The sequence below is a fragment of the Rattus norvegicus genome, chromosome 7, assembly GCF_021556685.1.
Source record: "Rattus norvegicus strain SHRSP/BbbUtx chromosome 7, alternate assembly SHRSP_T2T, whole genome shotgun sequence".
NCBI classification, from domain to species: Eukaryota; Metazoa; Chordata; class Mammalia; order Rodentia; family Muridae; genus Rattus; species Rattus norvegicus.
In genome coordinates, this window is record NC_141540.1 from 116,497,501 (window position 1) to 116,521,560 (window position 24,060).

General features: G+C 47.1%; 1 protein-coding gene and 1 long non-coding RNA gene across 3 annotated transcripts in view; one reads left to right on the plus strand and one right to left on the minus strand.

The window, feature by feature from the left end:
• Positions 1–14,736: 14,736 nt before the first annotated feature.
• On the minus strand, positions 14,737–18,543 carry Ly6c (Ly6-C antigen). Its single transcript, NM_020103.2, is given in 4 exon segments — positions 14,737–15,347; positions 17,061–17,177; positions 18,126–18,223; positions 18,513–18,543. Coding segments are annotated over 3 exon segments (405 nt in total). The 5' UTR covers positions 18,196–18,223; positions 18,513–18,543; the 3' UTR covers positions 14,737–15,129.
• Positions 18,544–18,645: 102 nt separating this feature from the next.
• The window catches only part of LOC148004848 (uncharacterized), a 30,697-nt gene continuing 25,282 nt past the window's right edge, over positions 18,646–24,060 (plus strand). Inside the window, exons 1-2 of one of the 2 annotated variants that reach the window (XR_015624852.1) lie at positions 18,646–18,817; positions 20,570–20,630. This is a non-coding gene — a long non-coding RNA (uncharacterized LOC148004848). Of the gene's footprint in view, positions 18,985–20,569; positions 20,631–24,060 lie in introns of both variants that reach the window. The other variant, XR_015624853.1, reaches the window with a different exon arrangement.

A 24,060-nucleotide genomic window follows, 5' to 3' on the forward strand; every position in this document is an offset into this window, starting at 1 on the left:
TCAAGCTTGTCTGGAGTTGAAGCCATTGCTTGGTTGAGCTTCTCCTGGACGTCGAAGGCCAGATGCTGTTTGGATGAGGGCTGCTTCAGCAGTTCCTGTCCCACCTAGTGAGACATCGAGACCCAGTCCAACAAGCAGAGGAATGAAGATCTCTCTCTCTCTCTCTCTCTCTCTCTCTCTCTCTCTCTCTCTCTCTCTCCCATCTACAAAGCAAGTTCTTCAGGTTCATAGAGACAAACCTGGGGAACAATTATTACAGGAGTGCAGGAGCCTGGAGACGGGGGTTTAATTCAGAAACCTGTAGTGCCTTTGCACCAGAGGAGAGCAGGGGTTTAACCCATACTGATTTGGTGATGGGAAGGTATCAGGAGCCTGTAAGATGGGCTTTTGAGGAGGGTTCTACAAGGCAAAGGGGAAGAAATGACCTCCTTTAGGTCGAAGAGAGGAATATCCTGTGCTTTTCACACGGGCGGGGGTCCATGGGGTTCATGAATGGAAATATTGATAGGAACGGCTGCTAATAGCCTCAGGAGAGCGAAGCACAGGCAGAGTGTTGGGAGGAGTTGGGGTGGGTGGTTAAGGGAAGGAGGTCAGCTGCATATTGAATGTTCTGTAGCCAGGAAAAGGTAGGTTGTAGTTCCTCCTGAGACAGATTTTCCTGCTGAAGAATATTAACATGGGCAAAGACTGATTTGGAGGAAGGGAAAAGTTCCTGAGAGACATTGAAGTCAGCTATGGGTATTTGGGACAGACATTAGGGTAGAGTGTACCATACTCCTGTTCGCCAACATACATCCCATGGAAAATGAGTAATAATCTTGGTGAGCTTGGTGTCGCTGTGGCTGGTGGATTCCATTCTGCAGCTCCAGTATTGCAGCCTCCATCGATGGAGACCTCTCGGAGACATTGGCCTGCATTCCGGTAAGGAAGGCAGAGGAAAGGACTGGGTGGAGTGGAGGTGCAATCTGGGTGTAGTTCTCAGTTCTGGTCTGACATCCTTCGAGTGAGCAATGCTGGGTTCCTATGCTTTTGTTATGACTCTTGTGTCTGCTCTAGGTCTCTCCAGTAAAGAATCTCCAGTGGTAGGTGTCCGTAAAGCTAGGGAGAGGCTGGGCAGGAGCAGAGTTAGTATGAAGGATGACAAAAACAGTCATAAGAAGAGAGGAGAGAGGGGCTTGTGGAGGGCTTGTGGCCAGGCAGCAGTCACCAGGTCATGAATGTCCTTCCAGGAGATCTTGCTATTCCTTTGGGTGTGGTGTTTCCTCTGCCTCCTCCTCCTCTGTCCTTGATCTGCCAGCAAGAGGCAGGCAATCTTCTTGGTTGGTGGGGCGGTGTTGGACATTTCTGGCAGGAACCCAGACAGGGTTAGGCTGGTCCTGAGGGAAAGCACAAATGAAACCCATCCCAGTTGTAAGCAGAGGGACTGGTCTTTCCAAATCCCATCCAAAGTATCTCACCTTCATACTAGGAGGTGATGTGGTTAATTTTTGTGTGTGTCAATGGAGGGAGATAGGAGAGTGTTTAGAGTTCTTATAGATGTTAAATATGTTTAGTGCAGTCATGGATAGCATTAATTGTACATTAGGGTGGTTGTCTTATGTACAATTTCGGCTTTTAGGGTTTGATGTGTTTTTTCTATTATTTCTTGGCCCTGAGGTTTGTGGGGAATCCCTGTATGGTGGGCAATTTTCCAACATATGCAAAAAGTTTAGAATTGAGAGCTAGTGAAGGTGGGGCCATTTTCAGTTTTTATCTCTTAAGGAATGCACATGAGGGCCAAGGTGAAGAGCTTATGGTGAATTAACCTTTTTTGAGTTTCCACCTGTTTGAGCTGTAGCCTATATGAAATGTATGTGCCTATGGTAACAAGAACATATTCCTGTCTATCAAATTGGTGATATGGGTGACATCGATTTGCCATAAGACATTGAATTTGAGGCCTCAGGGACCGGTGCCCACCATTTGTAAAGGTGGGCTGGTAGTGAGGATGCACAAGAGGAGCGTGTTTTTATTATCCTTTGGGGTTGCGCAAGGGGGATGTGGGGGAAGTGAGCATGAAGCCCCCTTTTATTTGTGTGTGTGCGTGAATGGAATTGGTCTGCCTGCTCAGTGGAGACCATGAATGTCCCTGTTGAGGTGGTTTGGTGAGTGAGGGTATTTCCCTCAGTGGCAGGGGACTGTGAGATCTCACATTGGGGGCGGGGGAGGCTCTTTCCTGTAGGAGGATGGAAACCTGCATGAGGAGAGGGTGAGTGGGTTGGCGTCTAGTTTGACGAAGGCTCTTCACAGCCAGGGGAGCAAACTGACGGCAGCATATACACTGTCTGAAAAAAAGGTTAAGGGGCCCCTTGACTTCCTTTAGGGCTAGAGAGATATCATATAGCTCCTTATATTGGAGGAGTTGTGGGGCAGCTCTCTGAATCCGAGCATAGGAGGCTCATCCTCAGGGGAGTAGTGTATTACTCATGAAGCTACCCTCTTTCCCCCATCAGTAAATATTGAGGGGGCTGCAACTATGGGCTTTGGGGGGCAGCCATTGCAACACAGGGAGGACAGAGACCCATTTTTCATGGGGATAATGGTTATCAATTTGTCCTGAGAATCCTATTAAACTGGTACCAGGGAAGGAGTGATTTTTGATTAGCCACTGAATATCTGAGAGGGAAAAAGAATGTCAGTTTCTTTTCATAAAGTTGTAGGGCTCTGTTCCTATTACTTTAAATCATATTAGAGAGTGCATCCACCTCATTTAGAATTCTGGCCGCACCACCCATGGGTGTGGTGCCATTTCAGCACACGTTGGGTTTGGTATTGGGCTGCCAGAAAGAACTGGTAAGGTAGTCAAAAAGTTCAGAACCCCAAGAAAACTCATAATTAAAAACGGTAGAAGTTCAGTCTAGCTCCCGGCCAGATTTCTGCCCTAGAGGACACCATGACACCCCATTAAGAGGACCATGACAACTGGTCACATAACATAGAGCCTAGAGGTCTCAATGCTAATGAGGAATCTAGGGTCTCCAAGTGGGATGACCAATAAGCAATACAAAAGGTATTTAGTCTAAATTATATGCAGCTCCCTGTGCCATGAATAAAGCAGTTTGGACAAGCAATGACTGTCTCCTTCATCAAGAACTACCATGAGGGGGCGCCCTCGTCATAGAAAGCTGCACCTAAATCTCTAGCAGAAAGCCCATCCACACTCTTGGCACTCACCCTGAGCTAAGTCGGATCCCCCAGCACACCCACACACACCCTCAGGCCCTCAGCCCTTGTTCCCTATTCCTTACAGTCCTCAATGGCCTCTGGGTACACAGAGGGTGTGAACCCCATGCTCAACTCTGAGGTTCTCTGTGGCGTCTGGGTACCTAGGAGTTTGAGGAGCACAGCCTCTGTCCCAGCCCCTGCCATTGCTCACCTGGAGAAACATGGGGTGGGACCCGTATCTTAGACTGTCTTTCGCCGCCCCTGAGTAACCTGTTGGCGACCAGTCAGTCCCATGAGCCAGGCACCCCAGCAAGCAGCTGTAAGTAATGCCAGACGCCCCTGCATTTTACCTCCACGAGCAGTCTTCCAACACCCCAGCGGGAAGGTGGAAAGGCAGACCCACAATGGAAGATGGAATTATTAGACCAAGAGCCTCAGTCATCTGCCCAGCAGGTGGAAAGGCTGTATGGGTGAGGGCTGAAAGGAATCGGTTCTAGTCAAGGGGCTGGGACTGGAATATGGCTGTGCTTCGAATGACTTTAGGCTGATGGTTAGCGGGAGCTAGGCAGGCCACCCGTACTCTCTTCTTTTATCAGTTGAGGTCACCCTTGTCCCTTTAATTTATTGACAGGCCCAGCTTCCTGCAGAAAGCAGACCAATCCTATCCCCAGAGGGTGGCACTGGTAGAGTGCTTTAAACCCCAGCTCCATGCTGGGCCACACGCTCCCCTAGTGGCAGAAGCTACCATGCAGTCAGAGCGCATTTCAGCTTTCAAGTCAATGGAATCCCCTGGTAGCAAGCAGACATTGAGAGAGCTATTACACTCACTAACAACACTGACCCTGTGAGCAAGAGGAAGATGCTAGCAGCGCTTGGGGGTATTTTGGGAACTGAGCGTTCCAGGGAAGATTTAGTCTGACTTGTGTGTTTGGTGAGTCCAAGCTATTCAGAACAGAGCTTTCACTTGGCAGAACGCCCACCCCAAGCCTTCCTGCTCAGATTCCGAGTCCTACTTAAGACTGACCATGGGCGGGGTACCACTGGCTTCAGACAGACAGACAGATGCCTGGGAGAGAGGAGAAAGTACGTTGGTGGAGGTGGAGGAGGGCAGGACCTAGCTTTCAGTTTCCGACTTTTGGGAAGAGGAAGAGAGGCTGAGAATTTGAGTTTCGATTTCCTGACATTTAGAGGAGGGAGGGAACTATGGGAACCTTCAGAGAGAGAGAGCAAATGCGGGGAGCAGGGACTGTAATAGTGCCACATAGGACTCTCTGGCCTCTGCCCAGGCCTGGGATGGAGTGTGGTATATGGTGTCTCCATAATATTCTCAGACCACTCTCCTCTGAGTGGAGGCAGCCTTGGCACCCTTGTCCTTTAGGGCCTGGTCAACAATCTTCAGAGACTTGCCATTAGCAGACAGGGTTCATGAGAGCGGCAGTCCTACAGAGGTGCCAAGGAAGGTCAAGGATGTCCCTTTAACACCCTGTTCTCTGGGCTGGAGGTTGGGTCGGGAGACTGGACTTGGGTAGAATAAATCTTCATCTTACAACCCTCCTCCAGGGCCACCCTACTTCTTGATCAGAACTGGTAGGATGGGGTGATAGAGGAAAATTTGGGGTGTCCTTAAGTTGGACAGAGCCTTTCTCAGCTTTTATCGAACTTAGCCTCAGAGGCTAGTGAAGGGATTCTGGCTCCAGCATGGCCAACATGGCTCTGGCAGGCCTTCTCCCCATCTCCCTCGGCTTTGCTAAAAACTGTTAGATTTCAGCCCAAAAGCTAGCCATCAAGGTCTATTCCCTTATTTAGCCACTTCCTCCTCCTGAGACTGACTACCAAGGTCCAGCAATGAGAAGACCCCTTTGGCTCAGCTAATTAGCATGCCCACTTAAAATTAAACAGCTGGGCTAATAAAGGTTTCCCATTTGCTTGTGGGACATGTCTGTCTCCCCTCTACCCAGACACACTCGTTCGTCCCCTAGGACACATATCCCTAACCCCTCTCCTTTGCCCCTATCCCCCTTGTTCCCTTCCCCTTCATCACCTACCTCCTGTTTTTGTCTCTCATCCCTGCCCTCTGGGACATGAAATTGCCTTTGTGCTGAGAACTTGGTCTTGGGGTTCCTGAGCAGATGCTTTTACTTTCAGCTATGATCCTCGGAACCCAGAGGCTGTCCAAGCCAGCAGCGTTCACGTTCTCAAGTCCCAAGTTAGACCACAGAGTTTTAGGGACAAGATTATTGTTAGCATTTTGTCTAGGCCCTGCCCCACAGTTACCTGGCGACAGTCAGGTGTACCTGACTCACTATAAAAGGGGCTGTGTGCCCCTGTGCTCTGTCTTACTCTCTTGCCTTCTTGCTCCCACTCTGTCCTTCTGTCCCTTCCCACCTCTTTCTCTTTCCCTCCCCCCTCTCTCCCAGTGCTCATGGTCAGCCTCTACTCCTCTACTTCTCTACTCTCTCCTTTCTCTGTCTCTACTTCCCTCTCAACCCTCCCCTGCGGGCCCTGAATAAACTCTATTCTATACTATATTTAGTGTCTCTGGTCCCTAGGGGAAAAGGATGCCTCAGCATGGGCCCGCATAGTCACCCCCTTCCCCAATACCTGACTACATCCACCAAACATATTCCTTCTCTTCTTATCTTTTTATAAACACAACAATTATTGTGAATTCATAAGTGAGGGCAAAGCTACAATAAGCAATAAGACGTCGTCCTAAGGAATGGGCTACCACTGGGCTGTTGGTCTGAGGGCTTTTTGAAGGACTGAGAATAGACATTGGGGTGAGAGGGATAAGCTGGTCAGTCAAGCTGCTCCAACCAAAAGGTGTCCAGGTTCTTGCTCTCCAGTTTGGCTTTGTTCTCACATATACCTTTCAGGAAGGGGTGAGAGACAAAGAGGGACCAGAAACAGGCGCCCTCTTCTGGTGGCCCTGACATTCTCAGAAATACTGCTTTGGGTTACCTGAGCAGCTGCCATCTTCTTTTCTTCTCAGGGTCATGTGGTAGTCAGATCTCTTCTGTTCTTAAGCACCGACCCCTAGGCCCCATCCCGCACCCATGGCCAGTCTTTCACAGTGCTCAGTGCTCTCCTCTCTCTTTCCTCAGGTTCCCCTGCCCAGTGTCTCAGAGAACCTCTCCCAGACCAAGACTCCCAGACCTTGGCTTCTCACTGCTTACCAGAAAGTAGCCTTTCCCTTGGTAGGTCCTGAGTCTGAGTTTGGAATCCAGAGGTCCCCCACAGCTCTACCTTTTAGGGAGGAGGTGTAAAGACTGGTGCTCTGCTGTGTCCTCCTGTTCTCAGCCTTACCCCAAGGCTGGATCTAACGAGGAAGATGATACCACAGAGATGCACAGCCTTGGAGGCCATTGGTGATGCCCTGCCCTCCCCAACTTGCTTCTTGGTCACGATGATTTGTGCAGGAATAGAAACCCTAAGACAAGGCCCATTCTCAAATTCCTCTCTGCATCAAGACCAAGGATCTGGTTTTATACCAGTGGGAGTTCTTAGAAGACTAAAGGATGGGAGGAGGGTTTTGGGATGCTGCTGTCATTGACAAGATGGCCTTGAAAAATTGGGACAGTGCTCAACTAGATCCCACCTTGGCCAGGACTGCTTTACTATGCACTAGCCCCTGACCTCTTCTCTAATTCTTCCTCACAGTGGTAATCAAAATAATCTGGGGATTATAACCTATTTATCTGTTAATCTCCTCCCACTTTGTGTGTAGTGTGTGTGGGATGTGTGGGATGTGTTTGTATGTATGTATGTGGTCTGTGTTTGTGTGTGTGTATTTGTGTGTGTGTGTGTATGTGTGTGTGTGTGTGATGTGTGTATGTGTGTGGAGTGTGTGTGTGTTGTATGTGTTGTGTGTGTGTGTTCGGTTGTATATGTGGTGTGGGGGGGGTGTGCGGTATGCTGTTTGTGGTGTATGTGTGTGTATGTGGGTGTTGTCTGTGTGTGTGTGTGTGTGTTTATGTGTGTGTGTGTGTACCAAAGCAGGGCTTACAGGCACATGGGCAGTTTGTCTTCTTGAGGAGCTCTGATGCATTCCCTTGCTTTAATTGTATCTACCCCATTCAGGTGCATCATAGTTGGTTTTTTTTTTAAAAGATTTTATTTATTTTATGCATCCTAGTTTTTCAAGTGCATAGTCCACACTTTAAAAATAAAAACACTATTAACACTTTGTGAATTTTGCATCATGAACTCCAATCCCACTCATCTCCCTCTCCCTCGATATTCATCCTCCACCCTTGAAACCTCCCCCCTTAAGACATAAACCGAAAATAAATTAAAAAATAAGGAAAATACCTGTACATGGTAGCCACGGTGTGCCACACAGTATAACCTTATTCAAACAACCTTACTGGCAGATGATCCTGAGGGTAAGTTGTTGCTCTGGTTGGAACCCTCTGGCTACTGCTACACTATCAATACTGGGTTTGTGCCTGGGCTCCTCTCTGGAATCCTGCTGTTGCCCTGTGTCATGGAGATTCTGTAGCTTGGATCTTACAGGACCAGCAACTTCATGTGCTCCCGCAGTTCACAGATGGGGAGATGTTGGGGTGGGTGAACTCCAAGCCCTGGATCTGGCCCTGCATGGTAACTGAGTTGGGCACCCCACCTGTCAGAGCCTCCTGGGTTCCCTGCAGGGTTTGACCTCCTCCTCAGACCCTTCTGGGTCCCTTGCAGGGTTTGACCCCTGCTGAGCCCTGCTGATGCACATGGAAGCCTTTTGTCCCTAACAAAGGAGCAGCCTGCCCTGGAGTGACACACCTGGGCCATGGTCAATTCCTTCCTGCCTCTTGTCCTCCCAGTCTTTCCTTTTGGGATTTAGGCTGGTCTTCCTGGATTACTCCCCTGTACATTTGGGGCAGGAATTCAGTATTCAGTCTTTTGTTACCTAAGCCTCAAGCTGGACTTTCCCACTGTGCTCCCCAGATTTTTCCAGCAGGTCAACTTGTGGTATATATTGGGAAAATAAAGCCACAGATTGGGCATTTTTCTTAACACTAATAACCTGTGTGTGTGTGTGTGTGTGTGTGTGTGTGTGTGTGTGTGTGTGTGTGTGTGTGTGTTTTAATCCCGCAGGCTTATGCCCGGTTCTTGGTGCTGTATCAGTGTGGGTATCGACAAATGGAGGTCCCACCGAGATCAGGAAAGAGAAGGTCTCCTGTCAGGACGTCCCAGGAAGCCGACTGGCAAAGAAGGAGGGAGGTATTGGGGTAAGATGGGCTAGAAAAGGCCTCGGTGATTTGGGCTAGAGTGAGTAAAACTTGTAATAAAAAAGGGACAAAGTAATGGTAAAGTGTTTTTGCATATGTGTTCTTTTAGAGTTATGTTTTAGTCTTTGGACCCTGACTAGAGAAAGTTTACACCCTAGACATGAGAGAGAATGGGTTTGGGAAAAACAGTCCTTCCGGACTCTCCATGGATGCCTTGGAGAAAGAGAAGGAAACTTTTTCAGAGCTCTCCTAGGGACAGAAGGAAGGCAGGAGGCGTCCTACCTCTCTGCTGACTCCTATTGGAGAAATGATATCTGGGTCCCTTCAGTGGGACACCATCTAGTTTTTTCCCTCTATGTCTATTGTCTGTCCTTGGTGCATCAAGCTATCCATGTCTGTCAGTTTATGTCTGTGGTTTTTGTTTCTTGTTGCCTAAATGTTTTATGTTTCATGTTCAAAAGAAAAAATGGTAAAAAACTTTATCTGCTGCTGGTTCACACCTTGGTTTGGTTTTAACTCCTTTCAAATAAGGAACAAATGAATAAAAACAAGTTTCAATCGGCCTTTGGAGCTCTGCACCTGTAGCTAGGAGCCGAGGTCAGCTGGAGAAGATGCCCGGAGGAGCTGATAAAAATTCCTGACTTATTATTAGACTTAGCAGGTGACAAGGTGCTTCTCTTAAAATTACAGCTAGAAAAAGTAAAAATGGTGTTTGGTCTAAATATTAAAGATATGAATAACCACTTCAATTTTGTTTCTGAATGGTTTTAAATGTATAAATATGCTCTGCATGCCTTGGTTATGGACTATTGGCTTTAAGTTATTGGATATGGTTAAAAAATTGTAACATTGGTAACAGAATGTTGGCTTAAAATTGGTAATTTGGTGGGAGCCATTCTAGACAGCATGTGGCATGAGCAGCTCTAAATTGAGATAATATTTTTATGGAATTCTTATCCTAGAAACCAGGCTTCTAAAATAATTTAGGACAATGTCTCTTTGTTGAGGTATTGGAGACCACACCATCGTGCATTCATATGTAGGAATTGGCAGTCAACTTTGTAGCATCTAGGATAGACTCGGTGTTTTGGAGACTGGATTTTGGAGGCTAGATTGTTTGTTGGAAGTTTAGTTTTGCTTTCCAAAGTTGTGGTTGTGCTTTGGTGTTACAAGGAGAACTTAAAGATTGTGGATAAGGATTGCCAGTGATACACTGGCTAACTCAAACTTATTTGTAATTAAGAAAAAAAAATCAAACAGGTAAAGATTGTTACAGGATTTATGAAGGAATGATGAGGTTTAGGAACTTGTGAGAGCTTTACAGCCTGTTTGCTTACTCCAACTGCCATTTCAAGACAGATTAAGGGGATTGTTTTTATGCAGTTTTTTTATGTCCTGGAGATTGTGAGTTTTCGTTTAGTGAGCTTGCTTATAATTTTAGAGGGCCCATGAAGTGATATCACTAAAAAAAATTTACAAAAGAATGGCTAATAGCCCTGTATTATGTAATTTTGTCACTGCTTCAATGTAAGAAGTTAGAACTTTGAATCTCTCAGCGTATATGGACATTTTCACTACAAACATTTAGTCTCACAATGAGCTTTAATATTTGGGGAGTAGCTGTTGCTCCAGAAAAGATTCAATATTCCTTTTTAATATTTGAAACTAATTTTAAGCTTCTAAGGATATGTTAATTGGCTAAGTACCTCACCTTACCAGAGGACTTAAGCCTTTGTTTGATATCCTCATTGGAGATAAAGCTTTTGTTGTGTTAATACAGAATTGTAGGCTAGAGTCATGGAAGCATTTTAAAAAGGAACCTGGTGAAACATACCTTATTCCAAACAAGTAAATCGGTTATGACAAAATGCTGATATTTGACCTATTGCATATACAAATTTTTGAGGCAAAATTTATAATTTTACTCTATGCCTGCTTTTGCAGCCCATAGAAAATACACTTACTGTATTTATAGATGGTTCATCTAATGAAAAGGCAACATATATAATTGATCACATGTTTATTCTCTAGAGTATCCCCTGCTTCAGCACAGATTATTGAATTACGTGCTTTAGCCGCTGTTTTTTAGTGTTAAATAAATCAGACTTTCAGTTCATATAGTGATAGCCAATGTGTGGCTTTGGTTTACAATTGATTAAAATATTTTCCTTTTTTAGGTACTGCTAACCCTCAAATTTTATAATTACTTATGCTTTATCGCAGGCAAGTTTTCTACATGAAATCAGTGAGTGATGATTTCAGTATAAATGTCTGACAATTCACTTTCCTTTCAGTGCTCTGGTTCAGACAACTAAACGAAACCGTAGACTCATACTGCCCTCTTTGGAAATGATAATGGAGTTGATAACATACCCTCACGAAAAGAGGAAAACTGCATTTGCTTACTCTTAAATCCCAGCCTCACCCTGCCAGTGCAGGATTTCTAAGGCTAAATCTGGACCATATTTACAGGATTTGGCATTTCAAATTAATGCTTATGTTTAGGTAAATAAAGTTTGTGAGGGGCTAGAGAGATGGCTTAGTGGTTAAGAGCACTAAGTACTGTTCCTTTATAGGCCATTTAAGAACTCAAACTGGATTGCCAGGACCCCTTAGCAAGGGAGGGCAATGATACCAGGCAGATTATAGGCCTTACATAGGAACGATTAGTCAAACAATCTCATTCTTTATATCACCAAAACAATAATGCTGGAGACAATAATTTGGTATACACGTAAAATTATAAATACAAGTGCTCAGTGTTGTCAATTTCTTCCTGTATAACATAATAGTGTTAATCCTCAAGGATTTATCTTAATAAATTAATATCTTAGCAATATCTTAATAAATAAAAATGGAGAGTTATATCCCTGTATGCTATACAATTATTTAAATGATGCTCTTTTTTATTTCAATTTTAAAATTTGGATGCCAAGGAACTCTGAGTGTTTATGGCACCCTACCACTAGGCATACTTCTGCCTAGGTGAAATGGAAGGCCCCACATATTGGCATATGGCATGATCCTGTTCAGGTATTTTATATGGGGAAGAGGGCATGTTTGTGTTTTTCCTACAGGATGCTACAGGAGTGTGCCAGCTGCCAGAGTAGCTGGTAAGACATGCTGATCCTGGGAGCATGAAGATTCAGCTCTCATGGTTCAGGTCCCTGGAGTCATTCCTGTGCCCTTGGAGGAAGATGGAGGATTCCCCGTCATCTTTTGTCAGCATGGAGATTTTGGCATTGCTGCAGTCATGACCTGTTACTGCTGCTGCATGACCTGTCCCACCATAGCCTGCACTTCAACACTCCATGCACTGCTGCATGCAGGAGGAGAAGACCGAACTCCAGCCATTACCCCTGCCCCTCTTCATTCACTGGCGGCTGTTGCTGCTGTGACTGGTGTTGCCATTTTGCAGTTTGTGACTTCACAGGAATGCCATCTGCATGAAGCTGCTGGAGACTGGGGAACTCTGCCCTGGTTATGCAGATCTCAGACCTGGTTCCATTGCCTTCTGGTTGTTCTAGAGAAGGATGGCCAATCCTGAACTGTCTTGGGAAAGACTTTGGCACCTTCACTGCTATTGTAGCAACCATTGTTGCTATTGCCACTGTGTCTGCAGCATCTGGAATTGCCATCCCCCCAATCTATTGTTAGACAAGCACAGTGGGTAGTTGCTGATGATTGGGAATTCTACATTTTAATAAGGAACAGCTTGACAATGGCCCTCAGTGTTATAGTCCTCTGAGTTTGGGCACTAGGGGGCTGCAGTAGTCAGCTTTATGCTTCTTATCACATGCACAAACAGCACTCCAAGTCCTGGGCAGCAACTAAGCAGGTGTTGTTCTGCTTCATAGGATCCAAACCCTCTGCCCAAATTGGGCTCAATCTTCAAAAGAAGTAGTTAGCTAAGGACGGGCAACTCTTTGGAACCAGTGCTCACCTAAGACAGGAAATTCTGAGACTGGCAGAATTTTCCAGAGACGGGAAAGAGTTCTGATAATCCAATGTGTCCTAAGACAGGCATTGCTTCAAAAATAATATAGGGGGACTTGCTTAATAAAAAATTAAAATAAAATAGGGGAACTTCTCAGAGCCTCCTGGGTTCCCTGCAGTGTTTCACCACCTTGTCAGACCCTTCTGGGTCCCTTGCAGGGTTTGACCCCTGCTGAGCCCTGCTGATGAATGTGGAAGCCTTTTGTTTCTAACAAAGGAACAGCCTGGTCTGGTATTGACACACCTGGGCAATGGTCAATTCGTTCCTGTCTTTTGTCTTCCCAGTCTTTCATTTTTGGGATTTAGGCTGGTCTTCCTGGATTACTCCCCAGTAAATTTGGGGCACGAATTCATTATTCAATCTTTTGTTACCTAAGCCTTAAGCCATGGTTTCCCACTGTGCTTTCCAGAGTTTTCCACCTGGTCAATTTGGGGTATATATTCCCAAAATAAAGCCACAGGGTGGGCTTTCTTTCTTAACAAGAATAACCCGCATGTGTGTGTTTTCTAATCCCACAGGCTTATGCCTGGTTCCTGGTGCCATCTTGGTGTGGACATCGACATCCACCAGCTCTCCTGATTTGCTCAGGTACAGGTCAGGACCAGGTCTCCTGTGCTCATGCCCTTGAGACCAGTGCTGCTCAAGGGGCTGAGCGTCTCAGCCAGTGAGGCAGTGGGCAGTCTGCCCTTTTAAAACACATAGGGAATGGCCAGGGTGGTATTGAAAGAACAAAACAGACAGTCACGACGAAGTCAGAAGTTTAGAAATGCTATCTCACCCCTAAAAAGCCCTAAATACCTCAAATTTCCAGACCCTGCCCTTGGCCAGTGAGTAAATAAAAGGTCACATTTCTTGAGCCTGCTCTCCCAGAAACTTTATAAAAATGCTAAAGATAAGACCCTTAAGTGTGAGATCCTGACCTAATAAAGATAACAGAAAGCTTCTCCCAGGAACTCGCTGACCATAAAGTTAGATTACAATCTTAAAAGGAATCTTGAGAGAGAGAAAGCTCTCCTTGTGATTTTTTCACTGGTATTCTCAACACTTTCCAATGAATCTATCCCCGCCCCCTTGGGTTGTGGCTTCTTCCTTTAAATACTCCTTCTACTCAGAGTCAAACTCCTCTGCCCCTGTGTGAGATAAGAGTCTCAACCCCAGTGCACTGGTTCCTACCTATAAACCTCATGTGATTATAGCAAGGACGGTCTTATGTGAGTTCTTGGGAGTTTTCATCATCCTGAGACTTGAGTAAGGGCCTGCCCGCTCTGGGGGTCTTTCAGTACTGCATACCTATAAACCCAGGGCTCAGAAGCAGAGGCCAGAAGAGCCTGCAACAGAATCAATGCAGAATATAGAATAAAGTTCCAGAATCCCTACTCATGACTCAAGTTTTATGGCCCAACAAGCACCATGGCCACATATCTGGATCTGTGCTTGTCCCATGGGACAAGGCTACAGGGATGAGGGCTTCCTTAGTTGAGTGATAACTCTACCTTAAAGGATCTTCACCTTGACAAAATCTCAGATGTTCATGACCTCCAAGAGCAGGGGGTACTAATGTCCATAGCACCCATGTTTCTAGGGTGCTGTCCATATCCGTGAGGACTCCTGTGATGTTAACTACACAGGCTCTGCTCGCCTCTTGGACAGCAAGATCTCAAGGCTAAACAGAGAGGAATGATGGATTGCTGGTTGCAAATGTGTCAAATCAGGCCTACACTGGGGACATCCAATATAGACTAGGACTCCAGGAGAGGGAGCGTGAGGCTTTGGTCACTCTGAGCTAAGCCATGACTCTCTGCAGGAAATTACTTCTACCTCTGGATTAATAGAACTGGACAGGGAAGCCACTACCCTCCATTAACCACTTGTCTCCAGGACTTCCCCACCGCAAACAAGTGCTCTTTGCAGGTGACCTGTGTTGGTGTGTGGCTTGAAGGTGCTTCTTCACATCCAGGAGGCCCTGGGTTCTATCCCCACTAATGGGTATGGGCGGGGGGAGGAAAGTGGCTCAAGAGATGGTTACATAAAGAAGACTCAGGGTCACCAGCAATCACAAGGCAGAGAATAGGCGTCTAATCCAGCCAAACCACAAGCAAGAGACCTTGCCTGTGCAGATAAAGCAGACTGCTCTTCATCCCCCCTCTTTTTCCTCCAGCATCAGCCTGAGGGAAGCCCACCCTAACTAAGTGGTCCCCCACTCTTAGCTGGTTAACATGAGTTAGCTAGTGCGGGTAGCAGAAAGGACAGAGATGTGAACTGGCAGGCAGGACTCAGCAGACACAGTGTAGCAAAAGAAAAACTGAGATCTTGGCTGGGAGAACAGAGAGTTTATTGGACTAAAATAGGGGAACCTTGAGAGGCATGTGTGGGAACCCTGCAGAACCCCAGATTTTTATGTATGGATGGGGGTGGTGTCACAGTGCCTTGGGTTTCTGCCTCTTCCCTGTGCTGTCCATGTGCCTCCAGGGCCAAGAGCAGCAAACCACAACACAATGGCATTCCAGGAAGTACAGATCTGAAAGTCCTAGAGAGGGGAGTGGGGCACCTACCCAGCAGGGGCTATAGAGTTGAATCAAGGTGTTCCACACCCTACCCCCACCTGGGAGTTTCTATTACTCAGAATTTATCACTAGAGGGCTTCAGAGGAGTGATTACACATGAGGCTAAAAGGACAAGGGTGGCGGGGCCTTGGAGGGGCCATCACAGCAAGGTCTCCAGGAGGACTGAGCCCAGGCTGAACAGAAGCACCCCTGCCACGGTCCAGGTGCTGCCTCCAGTGGGACCTGCTGCATTGCAAAGATCTGTATTGCAACAGGAAACCTTCGTGTAGACAACGGTACCCAGGATCTCGGTTCTTTGAGGAAACTTGGGGCAGATTGGAAGGCAGAGATTGCTCTTTGCTGTCCGTCTTACAGAGCCTGCAAGACATCAGGGAGTGAGTCACTTCTTATGCAGGAACAACAGAGCACCCTAAAGTCTGGGCCACATGTCACCAGGCCTGGATGGCCCAGACTTGTCTCTAAGGCATGTTGAAGCCAGACATGGTCGATCAGACTTGTAATTCCCGAACTGGGAAGATTGAGGCAGGAGAAATTTTATGAGTTCAATTCCACACTGGGTTACATGGGGGCTTCTGGGCAAACCTGGGCTAGAGTGAGACCCTGCCTCAACTAACAAACAAACGAAACAAAGATAAAAAACCATGGGCTGGTAAGGAGACTTGGAGACCCCCTCCTCCAAGTTCTGGTCACTAAAGCCCATCAAACGATGGGCAGGCATGGTGGCCTACTTGTAGCTCTGTGCTTAAAAAACAAAGATGTGAATCCCCTGAGATGAGCTCACTGGCTAGACAAGCTGAACATGAAAGACTTGAATTCAGTGTGAGACCCTGCCTTAGTAAATAAAATCATTGTCATAGGAGATTCCCATCAACTTCTGGGTCCCTTACACTTGTACCTCCCCAGTGCCTGCACATCCACATGTGTGTGCACATGTGTCTTTACATGCAAAGTGCTGTGGAAGCAGCTCAGTCAGTGAAGTGCTTGCTACATGAAAGCATTAAGGACCCAAGTTCAATTCCCAGCAACCATATAAATAGCTAGCCAAGCACGGGGTGCTGGTTATAATCTCCGTGCTGGAGAGAGGGAATCGGAAGGTCCTGAGAGCTCTCTGCCACCTCCCTCCTCTCCTTTCCTAGGTCCCAGTGAAAGATCTTGTCTCCAAAACCAAGGTGGTTGGGAATGGAGACATGGCTCAGCAGTTCAAAAGCACTTGTTGCTCTTACACAAGCCCAGGGTTTGGGCCCCAGACCCCACATGGTGGTTTACAACCTTCTGCACCTCCAGTTCCAGGAAATTCAAAACTCGTGTGTATTAAACAAAAGTAGACAGTGCCTAAGGAATGGTACTCAAGGATGTTTTCTGACCTTCACATACATTATGTTACATTACATACATTCATACATGTGAACCCACATTTATAGACAAACATGCGCACACACACGCGCAGGAACACGTACCCCACAGAGACACAGCACAGTGTAAGATCACTCAGTGGCAGAGCAAAAAGGGCAACCAGCCTCTCAGACTCTTGCAGTTCCCTGGGAAGTTGCATCTAGGAGACCTACTTCAGGAGACAGGCAGGGTGTGGTCAGGAACAGGAAACTGTAGAGCAGGGTGGGGCTGTTCCTGCCTTGTCTATCTGGAGGATATGTCAGAAACTGGTGCGTTGAAGGATCTAAAATGCCCTAAGGTCTCCCTTCTATCATCAATCCTGTCATTCCTTTAGCCCTAGCTCCAGATTCCTTCACTATATACAAAGACTCACTAAATGCTTCCAGCTCTCCAGGTCTGACAGTGAGATCCTAGATATAACGGAAGGGTAGGAGCAGCACATGACTACCCTGGCAACAGAGGGGGGAGGGGATGATGAACACCATGCATGCCAACAGGTTTTATGATCCACACCCCAGAGCTTCCTCGGACCCCAACAGTCCTCACTTTGCAGGAGTCCCACTCCCACCCCAGGAGTTATCTACCTGGAAGGAGGGGAACCATGGTCCAGAACATGTACCCAGACTTTTTCTTCTAAGCCACCCCCACCCATATTTGAACAGGATACAGGGAACTTACCCTCTACAGCTTCTAACACCTGAGAAACACACACTCCATCAGAGTAGGGGCAGGTAGCTGTTGAGCAGTTAGCATTAAGTGGGACTTCTATGCAACTGTAGCACTTTAGGCCCTGAGCTGAGAAAGAAGCCAATACATGAGGAGGGTTAGGGCATGCCCTTCCTAACCCAGACCCCTCCTCTACAATGTGTTTACTTCCACACAGCTGCTGGACACTAGGACAGAGCAAGGACACTACTGCCCAGTCACCTCCACCAAAGCAAAAGTGAACCAAGCGCAACAGTCGTTCAAATATGCTCAGGGCTGCTGTCTCACTGAGCCACCACACAGGAGAGACCTGGACCTCAAGAGGTATTAGCCACCAAAATGGGAAGGCATAGAAACCAAACGTCTGCTGAAGCAGTGAATGGGTGTATAAGTAGGTACTGGAGGCTGCCAGATGGGGAGGGTTGTTCTGACCTGTCCCACCCTAAACCTGCAGAGCTGGTCTCTGGGTCTTGGAGCATGACTGAGCACTGAACATCTCAGAGTCCAGCTCAAAGCTGAGGCTTCCTGCAATACAGACATAACTGGATGTATTGGTGTATTTGAGCTCAGAATCTCTTAAAGTAAGGAAATTCTAGTATTTGGGCCTCCTGTGGCATGGGCTGGGGCATAAGAAAAAGCCAAATGCCAAGTGTTAAGGATCCTAAACCCCTTGACTTGGCAACTTGGTCACAAAAGAAGCCTTCGCCAGTTTGTGTGTACACAAGTCAGTGTCCTGACTGGGAGGCAAAGGCAGCAGGGTAGAGTCACTCTGGTGGCCAGGGTTTGTGGCAGAGGTTAGTGCTCTCCAAGAGTCCCTCTGGCATGTGGTGATGGTTGCAAGGCAGGCACTGGCAGTTTACAGACCCAGGAAGCCCTCCAGCACAGGAGGCTTCACCCACCACAAGTTAGTCTCCAAACCCCTGACCCCAGCACACCTCAGGCACTGGGCATACACTGGAAATGCAAGTGTATCCACAACACCGAGGCCCGTTTCCATCTCCAGTGTACCCTCCTGCCCTCTCTCATTTTCCACCTCACCTCTTTCTGCACACAGTAGGGCCAGGAAAAAGATGAGCATACAGGACTTCATAGCGCAAGAACTGTTCATCCTCAGAGAAGGGGTGCACAGAGAAAACCTTGGAAATTGGAGCCAGTTAATAGACTTCCAATTACGTCCCAGGGCTCCCACGCAGCTCAGGCATCCAATCTCCCCCACCCCCGAACACACACACACACACACACACACACACACACACACACACACACACAAAGAGCTCTCTCCAAGGAATAGATGTCTGTCTACATCTCTTATCTACCACCCGCCCAGCTTTTCCTTCCTAACCTCAAACTTCCTCCCACAGCCTATCCAGAGGGCTCTTCCCTGTGCTTGCCAACTATCAGCTCCCTCCTGACACCAGTCCTTACTTCCTCTCTGTGACCAGGTTGCAGGCACCGTGGAAAATTCTAGCAGATGAAGACTTATATAAGTACTTTACTTTCCCTCAGCTCCTCCCATTTGACATCCGGAAAAGGGAGGGTTTAGGTACTTACTTCCTCCAGGTCTCATGTTTATTGAATAAGAGTTAACGGGGCTTGTTGGTTAGCTCGGGGAGTCAGATTTACAGTAGTTGGGGAGGGAAGGCCATGCACTTGGTGAAGGATCTTGGTGCTGGAAGACTCAGAGGCAGAAGGGCAGGGGCCTTGGTTGACTTGTGCTTACCATTCAGAAAGTAAGGGAAGGAAGCAACGTGCTCAACTTTTTCCGGGTTTTTGGTTTTTATTTTTGTTTGTTTGTTTTTGTGTTTTGGATATTCTGTGACAGTTTCTCTGTGTGGCTTTGGCTGTCCTACGACTTCCTCGGTGAGACCAGGCTGGCTCGAACTCGTAGCTATCAAAGGTGTGCTGTAGCTGCTGCTGCTTCTGCCACCACCACTTGCATTTTTCCTGTCTCTAAATACCGGGCATGGGTTGCATTGGCTCAGAGCCCACAGCCTTCCTTCCTATAAGCAGGCAAACTACTGACAAATAGTTGGAGACTAGGTCTGGTGAGCAGGCCCCTAACAGCATCTTGCATCCACAATGTGAGAGTCCTGGGCCGAGAACTAACTGGCAACTGGGGTGGAAGTTACTAAGCAGGGTCTGATGTGTTTGGGTGATATCTGGGGCTGTGGGTGCTATAAGCATCTGGAAGCTAGAGCCAGAGATGCTTTTCATGACACAAGTCAGTCTTATGCAGAGGATGAATGACCCCAGTGTCCCAGCTGCCCAAAAGCCTGTTGAAGCAGCCACATGCTCATTCTCCCGGCTCCAGTTTGTACATTGCTTGTCCCTACACCTATGAGGTCCTAGTCCAATGTGTTCCACAAAGGACATGAGTTTCCCTGGCCTTTATGACACTACCATGTGGCATAGTATTCTAACAATTAGAACCTTACTAATGAGCCACATATTGATGACATCTGTGGCCCAGCCCTGGGATTTTTCCCACATCAAGCCAGAGTCTGAGTTTCCTAACTCCATGGAGCTTAGAGCTCAGTGAGTAGCCCCACTTACTCCTCTACAAGGCACTGACTGATACAGGTTACAGAAGGAAAGCTGGTCACAAAAAGAGACCTGAGCTGGAAATCATCCTGAGAGGATGCCATAGCAAAGGACACGCATGCTCAGAGGACAACTGTGTCCCAAAATGGTCCACAGAATCAGTGAAACTGAGTGCATTCAGTTAAGCAGGCAAGGCTACCAAGTAAACGTAGCCAGAGGCTCAGGGAACATCAGGCATATTCTCCGGATGGGAGGCACAGGGCTGAAACAAGAGTCTCATTCTTCCTGTGATTTCTGGCTGGATCCACATGTACATTCAACTCCAGTGTCGATGTTCTGGGTTATGTAGGAAGATCGATGGAAGAAAGAGAGACACTGTAGGCCAAAGGCAGGATTCTGAAGGAGCAGTGGGGAATTGGCCTTTTCGGTAATGATTACCAAACCTGAGGACTGCTTGAAAGCCTCAGTGCCATCACTCCAGAATTCATACAAGATGAGTGGCTCTGCTAAAATTCTGTTACCTTCAATGGCCTGTACCCTTGCACCATTACCAAAATCCCTTCCTTGTTACCCTACAATCTATGATGCAATCAAACCGTGTTTGCCAGCAACATTGCATAACCCAGCACACACCACCATGGTAAGAGGAAGAGAACAGGGAGAAAATTTTTCTCTGTAATTCCCCTCACATGCTGTCCCAGGCATATAAGAGTCTATGTCAAGGAAAGAGCTGCAGAGACCAAGGCCCTGCAAACAAATACGGAGCATCAGTTGCTGATCCAAGTGACAAGCCCTCCCAATTCTTAGCACTCAATGAGTTTATGGGGTTTTTTAACAGAAGATGGGTGAGGTCACTTACAGGAACACGCATAATATCAAAACCACTAAGTGACCGCCAAATCACAGCTGACAGTTCATCTTCTGTTTCCTCTACATTCTAGCATATTCTGAGACCACTTCTGGCTGGAGGAGAGGAAGAGGGAGTAACGGCTGGAACTCCAGGTGACATTCCTCCCCTGTGAATATAGAGAGTTCTGTCCTTTATCACAAAACTTTCGTCGTTTTGCTCCTCTGACCCCATTGCTGTGGCTCCTGGGCAAAGTTATCCCTACTCCAGGATGGCGATGGACCACATCACCACACTGCTTCAGACTGCTTCTCTAAAAGTCTTAAACTAGGGGTTCTCATGAGTCCTCCACTTTCCACCCAGCACCACTGTTTGGGAAGTAAGCTTCCCTTAGTGTGGACTCCTGCCCAAATTCCTGACAGACTCCCTAAATGAACTCTTAAGGAGACGGCAACAGTGGGCTTGCCGATTCTTAGAGTTCGATGTACCTGATGTTACCAGGCTTGTGTGAGTGAAGCCAGGCCCTCTGCAGAGAGGGCTACATGCAATACAAAACACACCCAGCCCTCTCTCCTGCCTTACAACTCACTCAGCAGCCTGACTGCTGTCACAGTGGACAGGTCAAATATTAGCCAAGCCAGTTCCTCTCCACAGAGAATGAAGGACCACTGTTAAGTAGCCAAGGTCACATATGCCTCCCTCACCGCCTTCAGTCACACAGCAAAGGTTTCTCCTTAACTAAGTGTACCTCTTCCAAGTGCCACTTGCCCCTCCCCCACCAGTGTTGTCTCAGCATGCAGAGGTGCTGGGAAGCAGCTGTTGCAGGGTAGTAAGTTTGGTGGGGATAAATGATTCAGAAGACTGTGTGAAAAGGACAGCTCCTTTTCTGAAACAGAGGGGCTGGATTATACAGTATGAGTCAGAGGAAGGGGAGGAAAGAGATAGAAGAGGAAGTGGGTGGTGAGGGCAGAGGCTTCTAAGTGTTTCAGGTGCCAATTACATGGTTTATAGCAGACAGTACTCTGGTTGAAAGAAGACAGTACTCTGGTGGGGAAACAGAAACCTGCCTGGTTTTATCATAACTTGGCTTTGGTCTCAATGGAGTTGTGTAGGTCCAAGCCTGCATTGGGGAGAAAGGAACCCCAATCCTTCAGTGCTTTATGATGGCTGTCCAGTGGTATGGTCAGGGTTAGCATTCCTTCTAGGATCTGCCCACAGTTACCTGGCAACAGCTAGGTAAGCCTGACTCACTACAAAGGGGCTGCTTGACCCCTTGTCACTCTCTTCTCTTGCTCCTTCCCTCTCTTCCCCTCTGTCCCTTCTCTCTCTGTTCCCCTCCCCTCTCTCTCCATGTGAGCATGCACAGCCTCAACTCTTCTCTCTCCCCCCCAGCCCCCCTACTCCCTCCCCATGCCCTAATAAAATCTATTCTCTACTATACCTGTCATATGGCTGGTCCTTCAGGGAGAAAGAATGCCTCATTATGTGCCTGCAGAGGCACTGCCCGCCCCCAGCACCATAGACTCCACCAAACATATCCCTGGCTTCGTTTTCCTTTTGTAAAACAAAACAGTCAGCACTCTACTGTCCCTCATCTGTTTTGTGAACCCACATCTCTTCTTTTGTTTCTGAGAATGGGGCCATGTCATATCTGTCAGCATGGTTTGTGGGAGTAGCTTGTTATTGTACCAGAACTGGTTGATGATGTCTGTGGCTATATTAGTACCTTGTTTTTATAATACCTGGGGTGAGAAGGACAGGGCCGCAGATGGCTAACCATCAAGGGCAAGAGGGAGACATTGAGGGAGATTGAGAACCAAGAGGCAGGATCATTGAAGGGATACTGGGACCTCGAACTGTGGCAGAGTCATGAAGGGCCTTAATATTTTGTCCATCCCTCCTCCAGGATGACACAAGTTCCATATCCCTCCTCACTTCTGCTGTCCAGAGGTCCAAAGTGTTCTGATCTAAGCTACGGATGTCATGAAGTCACACCATATGACAGATCTCATGTGGGAGGTTGACCCGGGGTCGGGATTTGGGGGTGGGGTGTTGGTGAGTCCCTAAGGCCTGCGGTGAAGATGCTCATACCTGATTGGAAACTAATGCTAGGTGACATCCTGTTAGTTTACCTATGCTACCTTCCTGTTTTGCAGTACAAGTCCAGCAAGGGTGGCCAATAGTGCCTGGGGAACAATTATAACAGGAACGCAGAGGTAGGGAGGCCCTCAAAAAGTGGGGATCTCCTGTAAGGGTTAAAGGAGAGACCCAGGAGGAACCATGCAAGGTAGCAAGACTATTCCGAGGCTAAGAGGGAAACAGAAAGAAGGCACTAACAAACATGAGAGGCATTGGGGTGGTGCTCTGAGAGATGCCTGGGGTATGGGTAATGCTCTACCATCCCCTTGTTTGGCTTGGGACACCTCCCCCAAACAAAAAAACAAAACAAAACAAAACAAAACCGTTAGGAGTATACAGACACTTTATCTGAGAAGAGCAGAACTTCCACTGTTACTGGGCTGCCTGCTGCCATTAAGGTCTCTTGCCTGAAGGAGGTTTCTACTTGGTTGCTCTGGCTATCACATCCTCCCTCCCCTCTTTAAATATTAGAAATGATACTATGAGGTTAAGAAGCCCCTAAGGACAGCTCTACTCTCATGATCAGTTCTGGACCACACCTCCTGTTTCCCTGGCAACACCCCAATTTTTCCAAAAGGAAAAGGAACACAGTTGCCTCTCCCTAAAATTTAAAATACCAAATACAGGAAGGTCAGACATATGGGCTTTGTTTAGGCCCATTTAAGGAAAGCTGTCTCTTAAGGTGAATCACAGCTCCATAAAATTATTTGAATTTAACCTCTCTCCCACACCCTCTTGATATTTTCAAGACAGGGTTTCTCAGTGTAGCCCTGGACATCTTGGAACTCACTCTGTAGACCAGGCTAGCCTCAAATTCAGAGATCTCCTTGGGCAGGCTTCCCAAGTGCTGGGATTAAAGGATTAGTTCATTAATTCTCTTTAATCCACTCTGTTTCAAAATTTTTGGTCAAATGAAGATCTGGATTCCACCTCTGACTCTGGGTGGAAACAAAAGTAAGATTATAGAAGCATACCAGTGCCCTCTCCTGTAAGAGTTAATATCAAACATCACAGGGAAGGAAGGACAGAGAGAATAAGTCCGGGTATGTTTATTTGTTTGCTTGGGCTCTGCTTGGTTTCTTCACTTTTATGTTCATAGATTCCTTCAGTCGGCAGAAGGAGGGGTTTCAGAAAGGTATTGTATTGCAGGTCAGCTTAAGGAAGCAGAACCACCATTTAGTTTTAGGATCTGAGATTCACTGAAGGATGACCCCAGACTCAAGTAGTAAGCAAAGGGAAAGAACCTTTACTCTGCAGAAATTAGCAGTGTAGTGCCAAGGAAATGTTAGTGACCCCCAAAATCCAGACAGGAGTCGATCTGATGCACATCACAGCAGGGTTTTTATTCTATTTGAACCAGCTCAGCCCCACAATGCACCACAGTCACACAGCATGGTTTTGGGGTGGGGTGGCGTAGCCCTGAATGTCTAGGGGGCAAGGTGTTTT